Source organism: Pyricularia grisea, assembly GCF_004355905.1.
Source record: "Pyricularia grisea strain NI907 chromosome Unknown Pyricularia_grisea_NI907_Scaffold_2, whole genome shotgun sequence".
Lineage (NCBI taxonomy): Eukaryota > Fungi > Ascomycota > Sordariomycetes > Magnaporthales > Pyriculariaceae > Pyricularia > Pyricularia grisea.
In genome coordinates this window covers 5,561,093-5,586,039 of record NW_022156717.1, presented here as the reverse complement: position 1 = coordinate 5,586,039, position 24,947 = coordinate 5,561,093, and the positions used below count along the sequence as shown (strand labels likewise).

The following is a 24,947-nucleotide window of genomic DNA, read 5'->3' as shown; positions in this document are numbered from 1 at the left end:
TGAAAGTTTTGGCGGGCGGTTAAATTTGTTATCTTATCTGGACCTCGATCCATGCATGTTTCTTGCTGGTGTGGGAAGGCCCCGCCACGGTAACGTACCTGAGAACCTTACTAAACTTTAGGCACCTGGGAACTTTAGGAACTTTACTAACTTTAGGTACGCCAAGGTAAAACCTCAGTTGAACGTCAGTTCAAATTGATTCGGACGGTGGAGCTGTCTAGGTAGGTTTAGGTAGGCACCTATGCTTTGCATACTACACTACCTAACCTACACTTTCAGCATCATTAATCCGCAGGCATAAATCTTCAAACTGAAGCAGTCGCATCTTAACAATGATTATTCGGAATTTCCAACTGCTCTTCCATTCATCAGGTAACTTCCTGCCATAACAGTGGGGCGAAGCACCCATACTCAAACAGTGTTTGGACCCTTAATTGTCAATCCGCCCCTTGAAGATCTATCCATGCGACTTGGTCCCTACGCCCGCACGCGCCAGCCAGGCTAAGAACCTGGGGCTGCGCTGTCATCTTGGAATGCCATGCGAGCAAATGGTTTCCTTCGTTTCCTCGTGACTTTCCCATTGCATAGCGCCACTGTCTCCATCATCTATCTTGGCGCTGATTGTGTCTCAAATCTCATCGAGACTTTTCTTGTTTATTGTTTTTTTTTTTTTTTTTTTTTTTCTTTTCTCTTCCATTCTCCCATACCTACGGCTCAGATGCGTTCGTGGGTCACTCATTGTACCGTCGCTCTCTTTCTTTTTTTAGTGTCCAGGTCGAGTCTCCGGATGAAGCCACACGAGAACTTTTCGATATAGTTTCTTCCCAACAGACAGGTGTTTTGTAATTTAAGCCCATCCGAAACTCATTAACGATGGTGGCCTTTTTTACGCCTCGCCGTACGGGCAAGCGTCTGATTCTTATGTTGGCTATTGCCTTGACCGGAACCTTCTTCTTGTCCCAGATCCTCTTGACCTTCTCGCCCTCGACGCCATCCTCTATTGAGCAAACATCATGGTTATCCGGCTGGTTCCGTCGGGACTGGGCGCGCAGGCAGGAGAACTTCCCTGTTAACAGGTCTTTAATGGTCCGACCGCCATCGCTTCCTCCGCGACGCCTGCCGCGGGTGCAACACAAGTTTGCAGCCCCTGATGCAGAGTTCCGAAAACTGCAGGCGACCAGACGGGCGGTCGTGAAGCAGGCCTTTGAAAAGTCGTGGGGCAGCTACCGTAAATACGCCTGGGGTTACGATGAGCTGCTCCCCGTGACGCTTGAAGGTTACAACAGCTTTGCCGGCTGGGGAGCCACGCTCGTTGACAGTCTCGACTCTCTATGGATCATGGGAATGAAGGATGATTTTGCCGAGGCCGTAAAGGCAGTCAAAAAAATCAACTGGTCCAAGTCAAGCGGTCTTGCGTGCTCACTCTTCGAAACCAACATCCGCTACCTTGGCGGGTTGCTTTCGGCCTATGATTTGAGCCAAGAGAGAGTACTGCTCGACAAGGCCGTGGAGCTGGCACATATGCTATACGCAGCGTTTGACAATGAGTACAGACTGCCAGTGAACGCATTCAATTTTGAAGACGCGTGGTATGGGGACCTTCGGCTTTCGTACAGGGAAGTGGCCGCTGCAGTCGGCTCCTTGTCCCTCGAATTTACCAGAGTGACTCAGCTCACGGGCGATCCAAAGTTCTACGATGCCATTGACAGGATCAAGGTTCACTTGAGCGATTCCCAAAACGAGACACGAGTGCCTGGGCTGTGGCCCATTTCCTTTGATTTGCAAAACGGATTCCAAGCGCAGGATACCTTCTTCACTCTTGGCGCGCAGGCGGACTCACTGTATGAATATCTGCCAAAGATGTACGCCCTGCTTGGTGGACTGGACCAGACGTATGCAACCATGCACAGAACTGCAATGGATGCAGCCGAAAAGCACATACTCTTCCGACCCATGATACCCGACAATGACGTGGACATTTTGTTCCCTGGAAACCTTCGAGCCTATGTCTCTTCCGGCGATGTTCAGCTGTCGCCTGAAGTCCAACGTGAGTACATACATACATCCACAATCGAGCTTTAGTACTTGCAGCAGCTATGCTAACCTCTGCTGTGTTCAGATCTTGGCTGCTTCACCGGTGGCATGTACGCACTCGGAGGCCGTCTACTCAACAACGACAGCCACGTCGAGCTGGGCAAGCAGCTGGCCCGCGGCTGTGCCTGGGCATACAAGGCGACCGTCTCAGGCATCATGCCTGAGGTTGGATCCATGGTGGCATGCGAAGAGCCCAAGCTGGCCAAGTGCAAATGGAACAAGTCCATATTCGAGGCCAAGGGTGGTGGCGGTTCCCGAAACGAAGGAATGCCCGCAGCGTTCGCGAGCATCACAGACTATCGGTACATCTTGAGGCCCGAAGCCATCGAGAGCGTCTTTATCCTCTATCGAATCACGGGCGACCGGGAATGGCTGGACTGGGCCTGGGAAATGTTCGAGTCGATCAAAAAGGCCACCGAGACCGAGAAGGCATTTTCAGCCATTGCAAATGTTTTGGCGCCTGGCAGTCGCACGAACAAAGCCGATGGCATGGAGGTAAGCTTTTGACTCCCTACAGGGTCGAGAAATAATGAGACAATTCTGCAATAATACTGACATTTCATTGCACAGAGTTTTTGGCTCGCAGAAACGCTCAAGTACTTTTACCTAATCTTCTCTGACCCGGATCTGATTAGTCTGGATGATTATGTACTTAATACGGAAGCACACCCCTTGAAGATTCCCAAGCCGACGTAGGAGACGGGGCTTTTCTGGGAGCATGGAAAAGAGTAGTGCTTGGGACTCAACGAATCTATCAAGAATCGCCGGCAGAGCCTTGTATTTTAGCCGAAAGGCTATCGTACAGCGAGTTTTGACAGATAAGTAAAATGGTTTTGTCATAATGACATGAGATTGTTTAGAAGGGGCAGAATGGCAAATTTGAACGAAACTGACCAGGCACGGAAATGAATCATACCTCCGAGGAGCTAAGCAAAGCCTCCATGTATGTCAGTAGAAGTCCCGAGCTTCGTGACATTTGCCAACAAGTCTTGGTGAACGGAAAAAATTCCCAGCTTAAATTGAAAGCCATACAATCCTAAAACTTCGCTCTCCGAGGTCCCCGGAGCAGACATCGGAGCCGATCCTTCGTTATCCTTGCCGGATGGTGGGTCTTGCAAAGGCTTACTGCTAGTTACTACCTCCAATTCAAGCTATGACAAGTCTAGGACTGCCGGGATCGGACCTCAAAATATATACCAACGACCAAGATGTGCATGAATAGATAGATAGGTAGACATATATATGGGGGGTTTTGATGTCCTCATTATTTAGACTTGTTTTATGTTTTATTTCATGCTTCTTCCCGGACTGACTTTTACAACTTGGAACTAGTAACATGTTAGATTTACTTCCCTGGTTTTACCCACTTGATTAACTTTAGTCTTTGCAAGTCACTTGGACACGAATAACCAGTTATTCCGTAGCCATAGCCTGTTTCTGTTGCCAAGCGCAGGTATGACTATGGCTGCTCATATTGTTATCATTGGGTAAGTGCTGCATTCATATTTTCAAGCCCAGATTAAAAAAAAAAGAATCAGCTACGCGAATCATTGCGGAAAATAGAAGCCTCGTATCCAAACACTGTCACATAGATTTTCATCTTCTTATGTGTAATTAACAAAACCAAACCCAACCCAGAGCGGGCGTCACCGGCCTAACAGCCGCGACACGGCTCCAAGAAGCCGGACACGCCGTGACCATCATCGCGCGCGACTTCCCCGCGCCCTCAGAGACCATCGATCCAAAGGCACAGATCAACTACACGTCGCCGTGGGGCGGCGCTCACAACCGCTGGGTCCCACCACCGGCGGCGGCAGCAGCTGGGCCGGGCGGCGGGGACGCCACGCTCGAGCGCGACCACGGCTTTGCGCTGCAGACGTTTGCGCACATGGAAGGCGTGGCCGCGCGCCACCCCGAGGCGGGCGTCACGTTCCTCCCCGGGGTCGAGTACCTGGACGACCCCGGCAGGGCCGAGGGCGGCGGGGCCCTGACCGTCGCCAGGGCCGCGGAGCTGGGCATCCGGGGGTTCGAGGTCCTGGACCGCTCCGAGCTGCCGGCCGGTGTCGCGTGGGGCTGCAGGTATAGGACGTGGTGCGTCAGCCCCATGGTCTACCTGCCGTTCCTGATGCGGAGGATCGTCCTGCGGGGCGGCAAGGTCGTCAGGAGGGAGCTGAGGGATCCGCGCGAGGTGTGGGCCCTGAAGGGTGAGCTGGGGAGCGTCGACGCCGTCGTCAACTGCTCCGGGTATGGCTTTGGCGACCCTGCTGTATTTGTGACTAGGGGTAAGTCTTTGCCATGTCCTTCTCTTCCCTTCACATTCACTCGCTTCTTTCTTTCTTTTTTTTTTCGTTTCAGCATGAAACTGTGTTTTGCTAAATCAACACGACCAAAACCAAACCCTGCCCTTCTCCCATCGAACAGGACAAACCTGCATCGTTTCAAACCCGTGCCCGGCAACGGTCACCAGGCAATGCGCAGACGGATCATGGACCTTTTGCGTGCCTCGCAGCTTCGACGGCGGCACCGTGATCGGAGGTACTAAACAGCCCGACGACTGGGACCCGAACCCCTCGCCCGCCATCAGGGCGGAGCTGCTAGCCAAGTTTGCGGCCACGTACCCCGAGATAGGCGAGTTGAAGCCCATTTTTGACATCGTCGGGAGGAGGCCGACGAGGAAAGGCGGGGCACGGCTCGAGGTGGAAAAGGTTGGCCCGGGCGAGGTGTTGGTGCACGCTTATGGTCTCGGCGGCAGAGGATATGAGCTCTCGTGGGGGGTCGGCGGGAGAGTCGTCGAGCTGGTCGACCAGGCGCTAGGGCAGCTTGGCAGAACACGAGCAAAGATATAGAGTTAAAAAGGGGGGTCGGTGCTGAGGTTAATTTCTATTTAAAAATCAAGTTGATTATTCCCAAGATTATTTCCGGCATAGAAATATCTTCAGATCTATTAATGCTACATGGCGCCAGTTATCTTATTTATACATGTCAGTCGCAATAGACACACCTGCTTGCCTTTTCAGAGTAGAGTTTGTTGCACACAGGCAAGCAGAAATGGATGGCTGGATGGAGGGCGCTTTTCCCCCACAGGGGCATGATAATACAATACCGCATAGCCTCGACGTAGGGTTGTTAACTCGTAGATGGCGAAAAGTCGGCTCCGAGATGTGACCCGAGCCACTGCCCAAACTGACTCGGGTTGTGGTATACACCCACCGCCTGAAAAGAAACCTCTCGACTGGTCGCAAAATGTCCAGCTCCTTCTCTACTCGGCAGATCGGATCACCTGTCCTCATCCTTCTTGACAGGTATCCTCGCCCGATCCCTCGCTGCCATACCCCCGACCCTCTCGGCCCTCTTGAGCTTCTCCTCCTCGGCCCTGAGCTCCTCGGCGTCCCTATCCGGCAGACCCCACCACTCGCGGTGAAACCGCTCCTGCTCCAGCTTCCTCCTGGCCTTGGCCTCCTTTTCTTTTTGCCGCTCCATCCTGCTCGCGAACCACTCTTCACGCGCCAGGTCGTGGTTCTCCTCCGTCGCCTGCATCTTCATGCAGTTGTTCATAGCCCGGTGCTGCGCCCGACATGCAAAGGGGATCGAAAACGTGCGGCCAATGGCGCAGTCTGCAAACGCTGTTTTGTTCAAGAGACGGATCCAGACTGTTAGAGCGGGGGTCGCTTTTGCTTTGCGTCGCATATAACATGGGGATATTTTAGAGAAAAAAGAGGTAAAAAGAAAAAAAAAACAAAAAAAAAACAAAAAAACAAATGGCCTATGTACCTTTTATCTCGGGCGCGCAAAGAGCTCGTACCCTTTTGTAGTAAACCTCCCTGACCTGGGCCTCCTGCGATGCTGATAGCGGCAAGGGGTTGCGCGATGGCACCGCTGCTGTTTGCCTCTGGTTTGATACGACTGGCACATCTGGCCCCGTGGGTGAATTTGTGGCCATGGTGGCCATGCAAAAAGTTTCTCGAGCTTGAGAAGTGGCCCAGGGGATGGGAAGGGCGGCGATTTGTTTGTTTGTCGGCTCGCTCAAGCGAGGAGTCGGATGCTTCGTTGGTTGGCCTCAATCGAGTTGGTATATGGCAATTGCTAGGAATTCGAAGATCTGAACCACGAGCGAGGTTGAAGGGAACGGTCGGTATCGAAATTGGCGTTATGGGAGCGATATCGCGCTTTGATTTGACATGTCGAACCACATAGGTATCCTAGAGAAAAAAAAGACGATGGTCCGTCCGATCGGGCCATTTGTTGTCAGGGAGCTAAAAGACCCGACCCAGCTTCGGAGCTCAGAGCGAGCTCCACAAAGCTGAGTGAAACGTGACCCTGGGCCTGGGTGTACCACACTGTACACAACAGAGACCTTGGGCAGGTGCAGGGTAGTCACATGGATCAAATTTCAGGGCAAACTGCCAAATGAACCAAAGCCATGCTCTGAGAAAATAACATTGATACACAAGGTCAAGCCAAATAGCTATAAGAGGTAGGTAAGTTGGGCCTGTTGTCACATCTCAGCAACAGTTTTCACTGCATCCAGTCCGGGAATCAAGCCTATATCAAGTCACGTCTTCCACATTCAAAGCAGAGCGGGAAATATGTAATTCAACACTGTATCCCTACCAAGTATTTTGTAAAAAGTCGCTGTCTAGTGTACCACAAATCCTCTGGAAATGTAGGTATTGAAGAATTGCGCTATATTCAACTCTTGGACGGCATTCGTACCCACGTATGCCCAGAAAATACACCAGGTGTTGCCAAATCAGACCGCAAGCTCATGGCCTTTCAACTCTCTGTCGAAGCCTTTTTTTCGTCACCCTCGTCGACGCTCTCATGACCTCTATCAAGCTCGAGACTCTCCTTTTCCTTGCCCTTCTTCTTCATTGAAGAGAACCACCGCGTGCTGCTCATCCTGCTCTCCGGCCTTTTAGACGGGCCAAGGGACGGGCTGCTGGTGACACTGTCATAGCTACGACCGAGGATGAGCTCCTCGCCGGCATCATCGAGATCTCCGATGCTAGACCGCTGATCTGAAGAGACGGGGCCATTCTTATCCGAGCTGGCCGTGGTACTTCCTGGTCCTTTGGACTTACCCAGGCGCGAGGAGAAGCTGAATTTGCTCGAGCTACCCTTGCGGAACAGTTTCTTAACCACGTTGTCCCCCGAAGGATCCTTGGCGCTGCTAGCTGACAGAAGAATAGGGCTGGTCGCATCCGAGAGAGTGTGAGAAGTGCTAACGTCAAGGGCAAGTGATTCACGGGACTCGGTCACGGATGGCTGCGTGCGAATTGATGCTGCATCCCGAGAGACCCGAGAATCAGATGGGGAGATGTCGCTCGCCAGTCCCACAGGCGTTTCGGCGCTGGATTGAACCTCCTTGCCCTTGGTTTTGTCCTTCTTCTCCTTGCTCGACTTGAACAAACCAGTCATAAAGGTCGGCGCCGCAGGATTGAGCGCCATCATGGCCTTCTTGCTAGTGGCCGGTCTGCTGCCTATAACCCCGACTTGACTCATTGAATGTTTCATCAAAGCTTCATCGTCAAGGATCTCATCATCGGCAGAGGCCAGCGTCGTTTTGAGAGCCGAGGGAGAGCCATGGACCGAAGGGCGGCGAGATGGGTTGCGCGACCAAGCATTATCATGTGACGTCCATGGCTGCCAGGGCTTTCCGATGGTGCTGCTCTCGCCAGGCGGGCCCCATATGGCATTCCCGTCCGCGGATGGCCGTGGCATCTCAGCCGATGCTATCGACAATGGCCTTGGGCTGGTTTGACTCCCTTCACCAAAGACGCCACTAGCCGCTCGGTGTCCTCCGAATGGTAGTAGATTTCTGGCTGAGAATTTGTGGTCCGACGTATGTGGTGCCATCCCTTCCAGCAGTTCAGGGCCAGCTGAGTTGCGGTGGAACACGTTCCACGACGAAAGGCTCAGCTTCCTCCTGCCAGCCAGGCCCTCGGGCTCGTCTGTCTGCCTGGGAAAGGACTGACTTTGACCGAGCTTGAGACTGCCGAGAGCCGGGCCTTCTTCATCCCCAGCCTTGTTGCCCCTAGAACGCTGAAACCTGAGGAGATTAACCAGGGATGATTTGCTTCCTGACTGGCTTTGGTGCTGAGGAGGAGAGGGCATTGGACGGGCCATGTCTCTTGGGCTATTGATGGAACCTCGGTCTCCGGCGTCAAACGCCGGGAAAGGAAGGTTGTTTGACGAGCCGTGCGGGCTAGACAAAATGCTCATCGATTGGTTCGAGGAGTGCGGAGACTGAGGGTCGTTTGCAGGAGAGCCCATGCGGGGCGGAGGGATAAAAGGACTTTCTTGGTCTTCGTCATCCATATCCAAGAATATGTGAGAAGGTAGCAACGCCTTCGCCGTGGGGCTTAGAGGCGCGTCGCCAGTAAGTGCCCTAATGGCCTCCTCGTGAGATTCAGAAGCATCCAACGCATCGTCGGCTGGAAGGGCCATGAAAGGTCCGGGAGCAAACCCTGCTGGACCCTGCAGCCGAGATGACTGAAATCCTGGTGGCGGATGTTGAGCAGCGTCGGAAACCGTATAGGCCGGGGCTAAGCTCGGAGATGGTATGCCAGCGTTGATCGAATTACCGTTCCTGCTGCGCCTCTTGAGGGAGTTATGCAGCGTATCAGCAAATTCAACTCCCGAAGAGTTGGCTTGGGTGTACAGCTCGCGCGACTGATAAGCGACGAGGTGTTCTGACAACATAAGGACCTGTTGGTCGAGGACCCGCATCTGCTTGTTCTCGTGTTCCAGGGCATTGTGCAATTCTCTTTCGCGGCGGTGCCATTCCCTGCGTACCTCTGCATCCTTCTCCTGCCATTCTAGGTCGTCCTCACCACCGACGAAGCGCTTCCTAGCGTCCTCTAACTCCTTGACTTGCGTCCTCCTCTCTCTGAGTTCGGCCTCCAGGTTGCCGCACTCTGTTGATAGCGTGTTGATCTCGGCCTTGTAACCCTCTTCGTTGGTCTTTTTCTGCTCCTCCAATTGCTGTTTTTCTTTCGCAAAACCCTGCTGGTCTCTGCACATTTCCTCAATGCCTTTCTCGTAGCCAGTAGTGCGATCCACCATTTTTGCCAGCTCTGTCTGCTTCTCCTTCAAAACCTTTTCCTTTTGTGACTTGCGGGCCAGAGCATTACGCATCTGCCGCTCAGCAGTGCCCTGCTCCCTCCTCAACTTTTCCGTTTGACCTTCCTTCTCTTTCTGTTCCTTTTTCTTCTCCTGCTTCTCAGCTTCCAACTCATTCATCATCCGCTTGTGATCCTCTTCCTCCTTAGCTATCAAGTCTGCGAGCTCTTCCGTTTCCCGAAGCAGAGCCTTGTACTTCTCCCCTAAGTTATCCATCTGCGCATCAGTGGGTTCCGTGGGATCACTTCTCTGGGGTGGAATGGCCGGCTGATCAAGACTGGTGGTCGAAGGAGAATGTCGCCTGCCTATAGTATTCCTCCGAAGAACGGTTGCAGTCGGTGCATTTGCGTCTCGTGGTACAACAGGAGGTATAGATTCAGAAATCACTGCGGTCTCAACAGTAGGAACAGGACTACGTGGTGCTCCATTCTCATCCACTGTTTCGACCTGGGACGAGAGTCCCTGCTCATCCGATGTGAAGTTCGAGGGCAAACGAGAGTTTCCCAGCTGTGGTCGTCCATCGCGAGAGAAAGTCCGCAGTCGGATAACGCGACTACCAGCCTGGAAGTTGCTGATCCCAACGGCTATCACGCGCACATTGTAAAAGTGGTCTGGCTTTAGGCCTGAGACTATGATGAAGTTATCCTGGTTGCTCGCGATCTCACCGACTAAAGGCATGATTACGTAGAGTTAGATTTATCGTTGAATCTCGGTTCGTTCAGAATCTTCACCCCCGCTTCTACGCACCATTGACGCCATTGACTTGAATCAAAAACTTTTGCACTGGGCGACTGGGCTGCGCACGGGTCCACGTCAAAGTAGCCTTGTCCGCTGCGATTCCAGTTAGAGAAACGTCGGGGCTGTCAGGAACCTCGAGACCAAGAACTCCAATCAGTTCTGGGACGGGCTTCCAGAGCGTCTGTGCCGCCCTACGAAGTAGCCTAGAGTTATTCCAACCCACTATTAGCAAAGTGAAATTTCAGAAGTTCGTGAACGTTTTACCCACCACAGTACAGCAGCGCCCGTAAAGATCATCGTCGCGTTTGTGCCGATGTATGTATCAGAATTCAGTAGGACGACAGTACTCGATGAGATCTGGACAAAACGGTAGAAAGAATCGCGGGCGAGACTGGGGTTGACAGCCCAACAGAAGAAGATGCAGCCAACAAAGACTATGGCGTTAAGCTGGTGGGTTTTGGGCCTGCATTCCAAGTCAGAAAAAAAAAGGGACGATAGAAGCAGCCGAAACCTAATGCAGTGGAAATGTGCGGCAAGATCGAGAACGTACTCAGTGAGCCACCATGCAATGATGGCACACACCAGAAGCAGAAACGGGCCAGCGGTCGTCCATGAAGCCCATAACATGTCGTCTACCGACACTAGTTCATCGAGACGATGGCCCGCCGGGGTGCGACGCAGTGGAGAAATCGAGGAAGTTTTAGAGCGAGTGTGTTGGCCGTGTGGTTCGTAGAATGTTGATGGATCACAAGCATCAATGACACGTCAGTTCCGATTCGCTACGGCGGTTGGAAATATGCTTAAAAAAACAAAACTCCGAAAGAACGCGTTGAATTTCCAAGGCAAGAAATGGCAAGAAAGACAAGGTGAAGATGATCGTAGTCTTCGTCGTTGACCTGGCTAGAATCCGGACCGACCGCCACATCAGAGATTGCAAACAGATGTAAAAGTGGTGCACGAATTGACAGGCCTTTGGCCGCTACATGGATATGCCCGCTCACACTCCCGCGCGAAAGCCACACCTCATGCGCCGCCCACTAGCCCACTTGGTCATGTGAGGCTGCCTCTACAGTTGCCGACCTGCTCCACAAAATGGAACCATGAGCACTGTCACTGCCGGACAATATCGACCTCCAAATTACAATGCTACCTCGGCACCTTGCTGCCTTACATAAGGTCGGTCCATACGGCACTAGCAAGCTTGCAAGGTACGAAGTAAGTGCAGTTAGGAGTATGGCGAACATTGAATTTTCTACAGTACCTACCTAGGTACCTACCTACGGTATACCATTCCAGCATACACAACTCTTTATATTTTTATCATAAAATATGCTCTTTGGGCAACCGGATATTAGCATCAAAAATTTCGAGCACTGCACCTAATTTACAAATTATGTATGTGGTGATTAGTGCAGTAACTTTTTAGTTTCGTCTTATTTCCTTATTCCTTCCTGTAAAAAGACCATAAGGGGAAGCAGAAGCAGTGCAGGTGGTTTTGACTGTGGGCCAAAAAAAGAAAAGCGCTTTGAAAAAGAATCATGCCTAATTTATAACGAGGAGCTGACTTTACAGGCTAGCTATCTTGCAACCAGTAAACAATATTCTTGTCCCGAACCGCAAATTGCACAGGCACCTAGACCACGTTGTTTGTTTCTGCTTTGCAAGGAGCAAACCTAAACCGGAGTAATACCTTTTCTCAGATACCTACCACATGTACTTGTATGTTTTTCCCCATAGCCCCTCTGTGGTTCCATACCACCACCAAGGCCCCGCGTGGATAAACTACTTGCTGGACTGGAGCAAATGGTTATTTGCCAACTGTCCAAAAGTTTGCAAGGTGGTAGGTAGGCTTGGCTTCGTAGGTAATACCTGGCAATCTGCATCAAGCGGCGTTTGGGGGCAGCTCAGCCCTTTAGACTAGAATGGGACTAGAGTATAAATCTAGTTCAGGAGTCGTGGAGACAGCGCAAAAATACGAGTTAAAAAAAAAAAAAACAAAAAAAAAAAAAAAAAAAAAAAAAAAAAAAAAAAAAAAAAAAGGCTTGCTCGACAAACATACATACCAAGTTCCCACAGCCCCATAGTATGGAAAGATGGAAAGTCTTGGGCACATCACGAGTAAAAAAAAATACAATCACCGGAGATGAATTGAAACTCAACAGAACGGGGCTCAGCTATAATGACATCAGTCCATCGAATTTTGATGCGGAAATCCCCGCCGCGCGATCTATTGGACCAGGGTAAAGACAGAGTCGGCAACATTGGGCGTCGGGTTGCTGGGGCACTTCAGGTCTGGGTTGGTCAGAAGTCGTGGGATCACAAGGCATTTTGAGTCGTGACTCGCTAGATGGGACTCATCGTCTGTGATCCCTTGACCTGGTTTGGTACCAGGTAATCCAGAAGGTAGCAGCTGCCTACCTGTACCCAACGTCTGCACGATGACATCCAGCATAGGTAGTTGATCCTCACCATAGTATCAACGAGGTCATAATTTGAAGACAAATTACTTTTGCGACACTAGTCTAGTGGCTGTAAACTTGAAAAAGTGTCAAACGGAACAAATCATTCTATGCACCGGATCGGAAATCCAACTTGACTAAAGAACCGCGGCTCATAGCCTCATTGCCCAGACCTGCCAGTGCGGTAGGTAGCGGCTGAGGTGGATATTGGAATAACTGTTAGAGTGCTGTTATTGGTTCCAATAGAGGCAAAGTGGACCACTGTTTGTTGAGTTCGGCCATTCCGCCCGTCCACTTTCAGCAAAGCTCACATGCACATAGCGCAACGGCCGCAACGAAGCGCAAAGAGGCCCGTCATCTTTTCGCAACAATCGGACCCAGCTTATCTCAAAGAAATGTTTCTTTCTCTTCCCCAAAATAGACAAAATCCTACTTCGTAATCCTCTCTGGCATCTCTCATGAAGCCTTGCTCACCTATGTGAATTAAGAACAGTGGCATCCCTTTGTTCAATATTTATCATTGATCATATATGAGGGGATAAAAAAAAAAAACCGAACCCAAAAGTTGCTTCCGAACGCACGATTTTGTTTTCGCGTGTTCCCCTGCGTCTGACTGCATGGGCTATCCCAGGTTCAAGGGGCCCTCACACAACTGTCATCCCTCTTTCCGAAACTACTGCTCCTAGACTATTGCGCGACAGTCCAGAGTCCGAATCTAGGTGCTCTGGCGCTTTCCCACGACACTTCTTAACCAAGCTGGTCTGAACCCTTCGAATTTTGGAACCACTTTCCCAGTTCTCTGGTACAACCCCGAATCCTGCTCTATCCACCTTAATATCGAGGTCCTGGGACCTCACACCAAACCGGCTGGTACGATGCAGTACGTCAGGAATTTGAGCGACTCGGTCTCGACGGCATGGAACTCGATCAACCCGGCTACTCTCAGCGGCGCCATCGACGTTATCGTCGTCGAGCAGGAGGATGGCGCACTACTATGCTCCCCTTTCCATGTGCGCTTCGGCAAGTTTTCACTGTTGCGACCCTACGAGAAGAAGGTCGAATTTAGAGTAAATGGAGTCAAGCAGCCATACTCCATGAAGCTCGGCGAAGGCGGAGAAGCCTTCTTCGTCTTCGAGACTACCGACAATATCCCAAAGAGCATGCAGACTTCACCTATAGTGTCGCCTGCCTCAAGCCCGCCCTTTGAGCCTCAGCAGCCAGGCCTTCAAGACCCCGAAGTCTTTGAGTTGGATGGAGAGTCCAGAAAGTCCCGTTCGCCGGGACCGGTCCGCCCTCAGCCAGCCATCATTCAGTCTGGTTTGGCGCAAGATGGTTTGTGTATATTCATTGGCTTTGATGCGGCAGTTGGTATTGGCAGCCACTGACATGCGTTTTGATGTTAGGTCTCCTTACACCATCCTCGACCTCGCCCGAGCTTTCCGTCCGCCGGCATAAATCGGGAGAATGGGGCAGCTTCGATCATCGCCCTCACAGCGACGACATCTTGAGGCAACGGGCGCGTAGGCCGTCCTCGAACCTCGATGTTGAAGACATGTCGCTCGATCTCGCGAACCCCTCAGACCGGTCCCAAAGCCCACCTCCCCTCACGCGTGGCGAAGCTCTCGGGCGGGCTGTGACACTGTCGAGGGAACTCGCAGCGGTCAACATCCGCACGCAAGTAACCGCCGAAGGTGACTTGATGCTTGATATGAGTGACATGAAGAACAATGAGGAGGATGCGTTTCGCGCTGAGATTCTTGCACGCAAGGTCCTCTCACAGGAGCTAGATGGAAACTACGACGTTGGTGCGCTCATTGGCATGGACGAGCAGGCGAACCTGTGGATTTACCACAGCGAAGAGGCCAAGGAGGCTGCCATGAAGAAGATGATGGAGACTTCGTTCAACAACCCCACGGTAGCCATCGACGCTGCTTCAGACCCGGGGTACCACAGCGACGACAGCTCTGCAACCGCCCAGACTCCTGTTCATAGGAGGACAGAGTCTGATGTTGGTCAAATGGCGCTCGTGCAGACTCCTCCGTCGTCGCCAGGCTCCACTACTGCCGGTGATCCGAACAGGAACTATGCAAAGACGTTGCGCCTCACCAGCGATCAGCTCAAGGCCATGAATCTCAAGTCGGGCGAAAACACTCTCAGTTTCACGGTCAACAGAGCTACGTGCTCTGCCAACATGTACCTCTGGAAACACGAGACCCCTGTCGTCATTTCAGATATCGATGGTACTATAACCAAGTCAGATGCGCTCGGTCATGTGCTCAACATGATCGGACGAGATTGGACGCACGCCGGGGTCGCCAAACTCTACACCGACATCCAGAACAATGGGTACAATATCATGTACCTCACCAGTCGTTCGGTTGGTCAGGCTGATACAACCCGGGCTTACTTGCACAACATTGCGCAAGATGGCTATCGACTCCCCCGAGGCCCAACAATTCTCTCCCCAGACCGTACAATGGCGGCTTTGCGTCGCGAAATCTACCTGCGCAAGCCCCATGTTTTCAAGATGGCGACGCTCCGGGACATCAAGAGCCTTTATGGGCCTGAACACCATCCTTTCTATGCCGGCTTCGGCAACAGATTGACGGACCAGATCTCCTACCGTACTGTGGATGTGCCGCGGACTCGCATATTTACCATCAACTCCAACGCCGAGGTTTCCCTGGATCTCCTCAGTCTGAACAAGCTCAAGCTGAGCTACCTGAGCATGTCAGAGATTGTGGAGCACTACTTTCCGCCCGTAAGCACCTTGGTCAAGGGTGGCGGTGAGGAATTCACAGACTTCAAGTACTGGCGCGACCAGCCCCTTGAGATTGACGAGTTTTCCGCCAGTGACTCGGACGAGATCGACAGGGATGACGCTGAAGACGACGATGATGATGAGGAGAGCCATTACGATGAGGCTGCTGACGCTATGGGCGAAAGCTACATCTCGCGCAACTCGGTCGACGAGGGAAGCGTATACTATGAGGACGGACAAGAGATGCTGGAGGATTCGGCTGTTCTTGAAGAGGAAGACGCCGACGGGGAGGAGGATGATGATGACGATGACGAAGCTGTGGAAAGTGAAGATGAAGACGTTGCTGGTCGGGGTAGATCCCCTGCTGCGTCTACCGTTAATGGAAAGAAGAGCTCGGATCGGAAAGATGCTGTCAACGACGTGGATGCCGAAGTCATCACCGGGGTCAAAAACCTCAAAGTCAATGGGGACATGCACCGATGAGCTCTAAATTTATAGCAGCTTGATCACACAAACAAACCAAACTTGTACGATCGGTTCATCTGGGGACAAAAAAAAAAAAAATAACTGGTGCCGTGGGAGGCAGCTTCAACAGCGCCACATTAAGTATTGGTGTCTTTTCTTCTTTTGCGTTGGGGGGAGGGGCATTTTCTGGATTTTCCAAGGTTATCACTGCATAGCATGAGGAGTTTTGTTTTCTTTTTGGTAGGTTTTTGTTTGCGCAAGAACGTAGCCGATAGACATGTACCATAAGTGTTCTTGTGCCAACGTAGCAATAATCGAGGATTCAATGCGGTCAGCTTCTGACTAGAACTAGACTGATTGTGGCCATTCAAACGTGTGAGGGTCTATTGGTGAGTGCCTCATCATCGGATTGGGCCTGGTTTTCCATGATATAAGCGGGCTCAACCCAGGGGAACAGCGCCTTTCACAAGCTAGCTCTCTTTGCTACTTGCTCCATAAATCATGCCTTTGAAATCCTTCCGCTCAAAGGAGCAAACTTGACCCTTGGCTGATAGACTATTCTCCTTGCCAAAGCCCAAAGAAGCTCCATTTCATGCTATAGGGCGCACTGTTATTTCGATATCAAAGCCCTTCTGTAATGTCAATTGGTTGGTTATTACTCCCACAACCGATATCATAGCAGAGGCTGGTCACTCCTCGGCCATCTCCTCATCCACATCATCCCCGAACACATCGTCGACAGTGCCTCCTTCAACCGGCTCACCGCCAACCTCCTCGTCGACTTGATCGCCGCCTTGCGTCTCCACACCCTCCATCGCATCTCTCATCTCGGCATCCGCATCCTCAGAGTCGTCATCGTCGTCATCATCAATCCCAGCCTCGCCCGGGCCCCACGTGTCGGTCAACCCCCAGGCGTTGCCGCTCAGCACGAACCGCTCACTAGGCAACCTGACGCCCCACTCGTGCGGCAATATACGCGGCAGAGCGGCCTTGTTGCGCTCGCGAGCCGTCTCGAGCAGGAACTCCTTGGAGGTGCTACCGGCGCCGCGGAACTGGAAGGCCAACCGGCTCGCGATAGCGACCTGGATGGCCGAGGCCGAGACGCTGGCGTCGCCGCCGCTCGGGGCGCTGGCCGTGGCGTTTTGCGCGGCCGACGGCTTGGCGCCCGCGTGCGTCGTGTAGGGGTCGCCGGCCAGGTGCAGCGCATCCGACAGCACGGCGGCCGTGTGGCGGTAGGCGAAGTCGAGGAGGAGGAGGGGCACCCGCGGCTCAAACGCCGTCACGCCCTGCGCCGTCAGCAGGAGCTCGATAGTCCGGGCGTCGCGTGGCCGCGGGGCAGGCGTGCTGTCGGCCTGCTGTGGCTGCTGTGATTGGGATGCGCCGGCGGCTCCGGCGGCTTGTGGTGGTTGGCCGGCGGCCGGCGGTTGTTGTGATGATGATTGCTGGGAGCTAAATGCGTTTGTGCTTTGGGTCTGTGGTTGGCTGCCGGACGCCGGTGGCACGCCGTTTGTTTGAGGGGCTGTTGTTGACATTTTGGATGGATGCGATGATTTCGTGAAAAAGGTGAGGTTTTGGAGTTGTAGGAGATAGAGAATTGAGACCTTCGCCGCAATCGATTAGGCGAGGGACTCTCGTCGGCGAGTTTCCAGCTGTTCTCAAAACGATGGGGATGAGCTTGGATTTGCGGCTGGTGGCGCTACGGGTATATCGTTCGCGTCAATGCTAAGATGACTTGATGTTTGCCATTTGAATAACCGCCAGTGAACGTCGCTGGTGGGATAGAACGACGTATCAGTGTGATATTAGATGCTGGAGCATGGTATGATTGTGATGGGATGAGAATCGAATTCAATGTGTCGCGTGAATGGACGCTTTTCTGCAACCAGTTTACGCGCATGCGCCCAGCCGGAGTAACCGTCCCTGGTAATAAAGTGCACAGGCCACAGCTTAAGAGCTGAATCCTTGTTCTCGATTTATTTATGGGTCTTGGGTTCCTGCGGATTACGAAGTAAAAACAAACCTAAGACGCCAAAAGATGCCCGCCCACCCAACCTTTGCCGCATATACGCAGTAAAGTGTCCTGGATAAATATTTCACACGATGTCACGTAGTGGGGCTTCCTTGCCCCTCTGTGGTGATTTTAGCCGTCTTGAGCATGACGAAAGAAACGCCGATTCCCGGGAGGCGACTGACATCGAAAAAGTTCTGATTTTTGCTGCATGACTAACCCCTATGACTGATTGTTCAAGACTTGGCTTTTATGTTCATCTGTCAGTCAACCAGACGATGAGCAAAATCATACCTTTTTTTTTTTTTTTTTTGATATCAAAAGTGTGCCGAGCGATCTAGCGCGCAAAGTCCTTACAATCGTTCATATAAGCCCCTCATTTTCTTTCTATTTGCCGCAGACGTTGAATTTATTTGCTTCTACACAGAGTGAGCCATTGGCAACTCGTCTAGCTATCTACCTAGGTAATTGCCTACGACATACCTACGGTGCTCAACTAATCCACAATGGAGTCAACACTACCGTTGCCCTTCATTGTCGATGCCTCGGCCAACCTCAATGGTCAGACCGGCCTGTCCAGGGAGCAGCTTGCTTGCCTTGGCACAATATTCTTCGAGGTCACGCCGCAGAATCTTGATGATGTGAGAAACTTTTTGCAGCCAGGCACCTCTGCCTTCGAACCATATCTGGATGTGACTCAACTCGAGTCTGCCGACGACATATTGTCCCTGCTTGATAGTGGTGCCAGGAAGGTTTTTGTGAAGCCGGAACAGCTGAAGGACTATGAGGAACATGGCTCAAGGGTTGGGCAGGCTGTTGAGGCGACCTCATTGCAGGTCTCCGCGGCAGAGAATGGCCTACTCGTGAGCGGCATAGATGCAAGCGGTGATGTTTCAACACTGGTCCAGCAATTCAACTCGAAAAAGGGCTCACCCCTGTTCATCAGGCCAGCCGACGGCGCCGACTTGGAGCTTTGCGCAGCACTGGCCCGCCAAGTGCATGCCACTGTTATCTTGCCGTCGTCCAGACTGTGTCCTTCCACCAAGGATGCCACTGACGGAAAGGTTTCGATATCTAAACTCTTGGCATCAAACTGGACTTCTGACAGAGGAGACAAGTTACTTCCCACCGTGGTTACCGACGATAACGGGATCGCCCTGGGACTGGTATATAGCAGCGAGGAGAGCATCGGAGAGGCCCTACGGACTTGCACCGGTGTCTACCAAAGTCGCAAGCGCGGTTTGTGGTACAAGGGAGCCACCTCAGGAGACACCCAAGAACTGGTTCGGATCTCTCTTGACTGTGACAACGATGCTCTCAAATTCGTTGTTAGGCAAAAGGGACGATTTTGTCACCTCGACCAGTTTAGCTGCTTTGGAAACCTTGGAGGCATTGCCAAGCTGGAGCAAACACTCAAGCAACGCAAAGAGTCCGCACCCGCTGGTTCGTATACTGCCAGGTTGTTTTCAGACGAGAAGCTACTGAGGGCCAAGATCATGGAGGAAGCCGAGGAGCTTTGCGATGCAAAGACCAAGGAGAACGTAGCCTTTGAGGCTGCCGACCTTATCTACTTTGCCCTTACCAAGGCAGTTGCTTCTGGCGTCAGTCTGAGTGACATTGAGAGAAACCTCGACGCCAAGAGCTGGAAAGTCAAGCGCAGGACAGGAGATGCCAAGGGCAAGTGGGCCCAGAAGGAAGGCATCAAGCCTAGTGCACCAAGTGCGCCCGCGCCAGCTGCTGCTGCACCTGCTGCTAAAGAGGCGACATCTGACAGGATCGCAATGAAGGTCCTCGACGTCAGCCAGAGCTCCGTTGCCGACATCCAAGAAGCCCTGAAGCGCCCGTCCCAAAAGTCGTCGGACGCCATCATGAAGATCATTGGCCCCATAGTCGAAGACGTCCGCACGAACGGCGACAAGGCCGTCTTGTCATACACTCACAAGTTCGAAAAGGCAACATCCCTGACATCGCCCGTCCTCAAGGCACCCTTCCCTGAAGAGATGATGCGCCTGTCCCCAGAGACGGCGAAGGCCATCGATGTCTCGTTTGAGAACATCCGCAAGTTCCACGCGGCCCAGAAGGAGGACAAGCCCCTGCGCGTCGAGACGATGCCCGGCGTTGTGTGCAGCCGCTTCAGCCGGCCCATCGAGCGCGTTGGCCTGTACGTGCCCGGAGGCACGGCCGTGCTGCCCTCGACGGCCCTCATGCTCGGCGTCCCCGCCATGGTAGCCGGCTGCCAGCGCATCGTGCTCGCCTCCCCGCCGCGCCAGGACGGCACTGTGACGCCCGAAATCGTCTACGTCGCCCACAAGGTCGGCGCCGAGAGCATCGTGCTCGCCGGTGGCGCACAGGCCGTCGCTGCCATGGCGTACGGCACCGAGAGCGTCACCAAGGTCGACAAGATCCTCGGGCCCGGCAACCAGTTCGTCACGGCGGCCAAGATGCTCGTCAGCAACGACACCAACGCCGGCGTCGGCATCGACATGCCCGCCGGCCCGTCCGAGGTCCTCGTCATTGCCGACCGCGACGCCAACCCGGCCTTTGTCGCCTCGGACCTTCTCTCCCAGGCCGAGCACGGCGTCGACAGCCAGGTCGTCCTCATCGCCGTCGACCTGGACGAGGCGGCCCTCAAGGCCATCGAGGACGAGGTCCACAAGCAGGCCATGGCGCTGCCCAGGGTCGACATTGTCAGGGGAAGCATCAAGCACTCCATCACCATCTCGGTCCGCAACATTGAAGAGGCCATGCGCATCAGCAACGACTACGCCCCGGAGCACCTCATCCTGCAGCTCAAGGACGCAGAGGCCGTCGTCGACCTGGTCATGAATGCCGGCAGCGTCTTCATCGGACAGTGGACTCCGGAGAGCGTTGGCGATTATTCTGCCGGTGTCAACCATTCGCTCCGTGAGTAATTTACCTACGTATTCCCGTCGAGTGCAAAAGTAGTGACAGGAAAAAAAATCTGTTGTCCTAATGCTAACTTTTCTTTTTCTCATCCCCTTTCACAGCTACATACGGCTACGCAAAGCAATACTCGGGCGTCAACCTTGGCTCTTTTGTCAAGCACATTACCAGCTCCAATCTGACTGCGGACGGTCTTCGCAACGTTGGCGAGGCAGTTATGCAGTTGGCCAAGGTTGAGGAGCTTGAGGCTCACAGGAGGGCTGTTAGCATTCGTATGGAACACATGAACAAGCAAGTCAGCCAGTAGACTGTGGCATTGCGTTTTATTTGAATAGGGGGGGTGATTTAAAAAGAAACCCAATTCAAAACCAGAATGGTTGTAAACTCATTCTAGACTAGTACATTTTTCCTACCGTGTACCATCTGTCGCTTTTTTCTGTAAAGCATTGCAATATGAAAAGAAAGCTTTTGGACCCTATACGTGCAGACTGGGTGACGTATCTCAATAAATTACATACGAATCCCATCAAGTTTTCGCCGTAGTCCCGACCTGATTAACGATGCCGATCGCGTAAATCATCGTACAGCACATCCATAACCTATTCAATAACCTCGTCCAGATCCATCATCCCTCACCCCCCGTGTTCACTTTTCCAAATCTTGCCCTCAAACCGAGAACTCAAACTCTGACGGCGCAACAGATGTGCTCACAGTCTGGGATAAAAAATCAGCCTAAGACTTGCCCTTCTTCTTGCGTTTGTTCTTCTTCTTGGCACTCTTTGAGCCGTTGGCATGGGCGTCTTCGTTGTTGGAGCTTGAGGTACCCTTGCCCTGAGGACTATTGTCCGCCTCGGCAGCTGAGTAAGTTGCATTCTCTTCAATCTCATCCTCATCTTCATTGGAGCTGTTGGTTTCAAGAACAACCTTTCGGAAGCCGCGCTCCGACTCAAAGATGTTTTCCGTGATACTACCACTGCGAACCGTCGACCGCTTAGGCAGAGGCGTTGTGGGGCCACTGCGTTCGGATGTAGGGCTGCTTGCCCCGGTGTCTGGATCGCGGGTTGGACTTGTCTCTGCTATAGGCCCAATCCTGTTGTAGATACCTGACTGGGTTCGCTCCCTGGGCTTTTGCGTGCTGTCGTCGCTCTTGTTGGACATATCGGGAACATTGGTAGGCTGTTGGGGAGATGATGATAAAACGCGCTGTTGAGCATCCGTAGCTGACGCAGCACCGTAACTTTGACGAAGGGCTTGTACGCCATCCTTGGAAGGCATGTTGGTGTGAGACAGGAGTGACGTCTGTTCATCAGCGTCGTGGTCGCTGGGTTCGGTGAGACGGATTAGGACGTCCGGGTTTTCATGGACAGTGCCTGGCGGGACATCAGGCAACGGTGAACGCAAAGCCTGCCCCTGCGAGCCGCTGCCTGGCTTGATCTTGACAGAAGTTAGGCGTGTGTTCTTCGGGTTGTTCGCTGGGTTCGAGGGTCCAAGGTGTTTGAGGTGTTCCCGAATATCGTCAAGGTTGGTGCGGACTGGCACAGCCGAGGAAACCATCTGCCCGTCTTGGCCTGCGGAGCTTCGTCTCATCAAAAAGGTGGTCTTCGGACTACTCGACAATCTAGAGTCGGCCACAATGGTGTTGGTAGCTTCCGGGACCAAAGTAGAAGCCAGTGAGTCCTTGCCATTAGCATCCGCCTTGACGTTCTCTTGCGACTTGGATGCAGTGTTGACCGAGTGCCTCCGAAAGATCTGCGCGTTGGGAGCTGGATGCAGGCGCCGGATTGCCTTGTGAACATCGACGTAGACGTCTGACTCGTCAATAATTTCCCTATAAGATCGATCGTTAGTTACCATGTAAAAACTAAAGCTCGTCAGTAGCATGGGGGACTGAAACATACTCTCCGATGAGCTCTTCAATGACATCCTCCAAGGTGACAACACCTAAAGCGCCAGAAGAGCTTCCAGGGGACTCGGATACCAAGACCATGTGCGATTTCCCCTCCTGGAAGTAATTGACGATGTCGAGGCAGCTAGTCTCGGGTCGTGTCTCTGGTAGGGTTGCCAAAGGGAAATCCTTGACACGCATGGCATCCTCCGGGTCGTAAGTAATCAGGATCTTTACCAACAGCATTCCCAAGAAGTTTGTCGGATTGCCGGATTCATGAATAGGAATACGTGAGTAGCCAGCGGACAGAATCTTGTCCATCGTAGGCTCATCGAGCACCGTATCTTCTGACATAACAAACACATCATCCATCGGGGTCATGACAGACGAGACAGGCTTCTCCTTGAGATCCAAAACGGCGCTGATGATTGTGACCTCGTCCTTGTTCAGTCGTTCGCTAGCGACACCAAGTGACTTGTGCAAGGTAACCAGCGTTTTCAGACCGCTCTTTTTGTAAACAGTGCCGTGATCTTCTCCGAGAATCCAGTCGAGCAGCTTTGCAGTCGGCCAAGAGAGGGGTGCGGTCAAGTACATGAGCGCCAGAACGGGCTTGGACATGTATCCACCGATCTGAAGGCCATATCGTACGCAGACAGACTGTGGAACGACTTCTCCAAATATAACTGTTCAGCCATCATCGGCAGGGCGTCAGTTTTGCTCTCGAACCTTTGCTGTGTTTCCCGTGCTTGAGCTGGAACTGGTGACGTTTCCATCTTACCGATTAAAGCTGTGCTGCCGACAATAGCGGCAACACCACCACCGAGACACCGGTCAAGAACAACAGGGAGCGACTCGTTGACAACCACGTTGGCCAAAAGAAGTGTGACGAGGACCCAATGTTTCCCAGATTCGAGGAGTTTATACACGCGCTTAGCGTTCTTATGCTGGGGTTCGTCCTTGTCAGAAGAAATGACCTGTAGATAGATGCTGTCCTGGCCCATCAACCTGTTCCGGTAGAATTGAGAAAATTAGCTTCGCGGTTCGCAGCGCAGGGGGGGTCGAGATTGAGGCAGGCGACGAACGCAATTGTTAGACCAGCGAAAGCGCCACCGGCAAGCACCAAGAAGGCTGAGAAGAGAAACAGAATCCATTTCGGGGTCCCATCTTCATCTTCGGGTAGCTCGATGCCGCCGTGACCGAGCGTAGCAGGAACGGGAGATGCGGCGACAGAGGACAAGCCTAAGCCCAAAAGCTTCGCGAAGCCCAGAACGATTGGGCGTGCAGCATTGAAGCCATTGTAGCTGGGCCTTGAATTGAGTCGCGCGGTCGTAAGAGAACCTCGCGTCGTCATCGCTCGCCGGTGCGTACTTGGGTCAATCTATCGAGAATGTTTTCTCGTCGTGGTGTCTGAAGCCGATAAAAGAGGTGAGGTAGGTAGCCTGAGTGTAAGCAGGAATGGGAATCGACGATTCCAATCGTCACAGGGGGTTTTGTTCAAGGGGCGAAAGAGAGAAGGTAGGGGGTACAGGGATCTTGACTCGAAGCTTGAGCAAGCGCACGCGCATGTGAGCCAAGGCTGGCCAGAATATCCCAAAGCACAGTACCTACAGGTACATAATCTGGGGCAAACTTTTTTATAGATAATTATGGGTAAGGTAATAACTGATTACTGGTCTCGATGGGATGCGATTTCGAATTTCGTCCTCTTTGGACGGTTTTAACCTTGCGAGTAATTCTCACATTCTAGGTGATGCAAATGCGTCATTGCGGGAGCTACTTGGGGAAAGCAAGGGCTTCCGCGGCCACTTGTGAAAGCTTGACCTCCATTAGCTTCTACTCCAGCCTAGCCAGGCAATTGGTACGTGAAGAGCAACTCACGGTTGATGGTACACAGAAGACTTTGGGAGGCGACACTAGTATCGAAGGCAAACTTACCTAAGGTACGTACCTGCCCGCATGCCTCAGGCAGGGAGGTAGTGGTAGGTAGGTAAGGTGCATCTGTCTTCAGGGAAGGCGTGGCTGGATTTCAAGTGCAGACAACCATAGGGCGAGACAATAGAGGAGGAGAAGACGGGACCATAGGTACCTAGATATGCAAGCAAGGCAAGATGTTTCATAGGTACTCAAGTTACCTAAGGTACAGGCTTTGAGTCTCCTGGACTCCCTATCTAAGTTATCACTGTGGCCGCCAGTGGTATGCCATTGTTCATTGTGCCTGTCTTGCCCATCTCAAACCAGAACAAGCTTAGCGACAAGGGTTAGGGGTCCTAGCGCTTCGGGCGCATTTAGTTGTTCAATTAATTACAGCCCTATTCCAATGTCGACTTTCGCATCAGCGATGCACTATTTATACATGAGCTTACCGACTAACCTACTACGTATAGCTGAGGTGATAGATACAAGAAATGTAACCTCATAATAAAGATTTCCTAATGGTATGAACCTGGCAACCAAGTATTAGCGAATAGGCCAAGGTAACTCAGCAGTTTCGACCGAGGGCTGTCGCGACTC

General features: G+C 52.5%; 9 protein-coding genes across 9 annotated transcripts; 4 read left to right on the top strand and 5 right to left on the bottom strand.

Moving 5' to 3' along the window:
* Positions 1 to 653: 653 nt before the first annotated feature.
* On the top strand, positions 654 to 3,151 carry PgNI_04242 (uncharacterized protein). Its single transcript, XM_031124293.1, has 3 exons — positions 654 to 2,047; positions 2,120 to 2,589; positions 2,665 to 3,151. Exons 1-3 carry the CDS (start codon positions 874 to 876, stop codon positions 2,788 to 2,790), a joined length of 1,770 nt encoding a protein of 589 aa, XP_030983448.1. The 5' UTR covers positions 654 to 873; the 3' UTR covers positions 2,791 to 3,151.
* Positions 2,242 to 3,151, bottom strand: PgNI_04241 (uncharacterized protein; the record flags this gene model as incomplete). Its single annotated transcript, XM_031124292.1, has 2 exons — positions 2,651 to 3,151; positions 2,242 to 2,477 (listed from the first exon to the last, which is right to left on the bottom strand). The coding sequence occupies exons 1-2, from the start codon at positions 2,655 to 2,657 to the stop codon at positions 2,242 to 2,244; spliced, it is 243 nt and encodes an 80-aa protein (XP_030983445.1). The 5' UTR covers positions 2,658 to 3,151.
* A 214-nt stretch (positions 3,152 to 3,365) lies between these two features.
* On the top strand, positions 3,366 to 4,940 carry PgNI_04240 (uncharacterized protein; the record flags this gene model as incomplete). The annotated part of the gene is made up of 3 exons (XM_031124291.1): positions 3,366 to 3,581; positions 3,733 to 4,376; positions 4,516 to 4,940. Exons 1-3 carry the CDS (start codon positions 3,550 to 3,552, stop codon positions 4,938 to 4,940), a joined length of 1,101 nt encoding a protein of 366 aa, XP_030983446.1. The 5' UTR covers positions 3,366 to 3,549.
* A 430-nt stretch (positions 4,941 to 5,370) lies between these two features.
* PgNI_04239 (uncharacterized protein) lies at positions 5,371 to 6,034 on the bottom strand (the record flags this gene model as incomplete). The annotated part of the gene is made up of 2 exons (XM_031124290.1): positions 5,371 to 5,744; positions 5,866 to 6,034. The coding sequence occupies 2 exons, from the start codon at positions 6,032 to 6,034 to the stop codon at positions 5,371 to 5,373; spliced, it is 543 nt and encodes a 180-aa protein (XP_030984559.1).
* A 662-nt stretch (positions 6,035 to 6,696) lies between these two features.
* On the bottom strand, positions 6,697 to 10,872 carry PgNI_04238 (uncharacterized protein). The gene is made up of 4 exons (XM_031124289.1): positions 10,505 to 10,872; positions 10,223 to 10,417; positions 9,964 to 10,157; positions 6,697 to 9,884 (listed from the first exon to the last, which is right to left on the bottom strand). The coding sequence occupies exons 1-4, from the start codon at positions 10,579 to 10,581 to the stop codon at positions 6,868 to 6,870; spliced, it is 3,483 nt and encodes a 1,160-aa protein (XP_030984558.1). The 5' UTR covers positions 10,582 to 10,872; the 3' UTR covers positions 6,697 to 6,867.
* Positions 10,873 to 12,859: 1,987 nt separating this feature from the next.
* PgNI_04236 (uncharacterized protein) lies at positions 12,860 to 17,465 on the top strand. Its single transcript, XM_031124287.1, has 2 exons — positions 12,860 to 13,745; positions 13,817 to 17,465. The coding sequence occupies exons 1-2, from the start codon at positions 13,289 to 13,291 to the stop codon at positions 15,655 to 15,657; spliced, it is 2,298 nt and encodes a 765-aa protein (XP_030984551.1). The 5' UTR covers positions 12,860 to 13,288; the 3' UTR covers positions 15,658 to 17,465.
* PgNI_04237 (uncharacterized protein) lies at positions 16,329 to 17,171 on the bottom strand (the record flags this gene model as incomplete). The annotated part of the gene is made up of 1 exon (XM_031124288.1): positions 16,329 to 17,171. One exon carries the CDS (start codon positions 17,169 to 17,171, stop codon positions 16,329 to 16,331), a length of 843 nt encoding a protein of 280 aa, XP_030983524.1.
* A 214-nt stretch (positions 17,466 to 17,679) lies between the features above and the next one.
* Positions 17,680 to 24,420, bottom strand: PgNI_04234 (uncharacterized protein). Its single transcript, XM_031124285.1, has 6 exons — positions 24,315 to 24,420; positions 23,519 to 24,241; positions 23,215 to 23,441; positions 22,450 to 23,119; positions 20,656 to 22,379; positions 17,680 to 20,551 (listed from the first exon to the last, which is right to left on the bottom strand). Exons 2-5 carry the CDS (start codon positions 23,785 to 23,787, stop codon positions 21,284 to 21,286), a joined length of 2,262 nt encoding a protein of 753 aa, XP_030984549.1. The 5' UTR covers positions 23,788 to 24,241; positions 24,315 to 24,420; the 3' UTR covers positions 17,680 to 20,551; positions 20,656 to 21,283.
* Positions 18,154 to 20,858, top strand: PgNI_04235 (uncharacterized protein; the record flags this gene model as incomplete). The annotated part of the gene is made up of 2 exons (XM_031124286.1): positions 18,154 to 20,551; positions 20,656 to 20,858. 2 exons carry the CDS (start codon positions 18,154 to 18,156, stop codon positions 20,856 to 20,858), a joined length of 2,601 nt encoding a protein of 866 aa, XP_030984550.1.
* Positions 24,421 to 24,947: the final 527 nt, after the last annotated feature.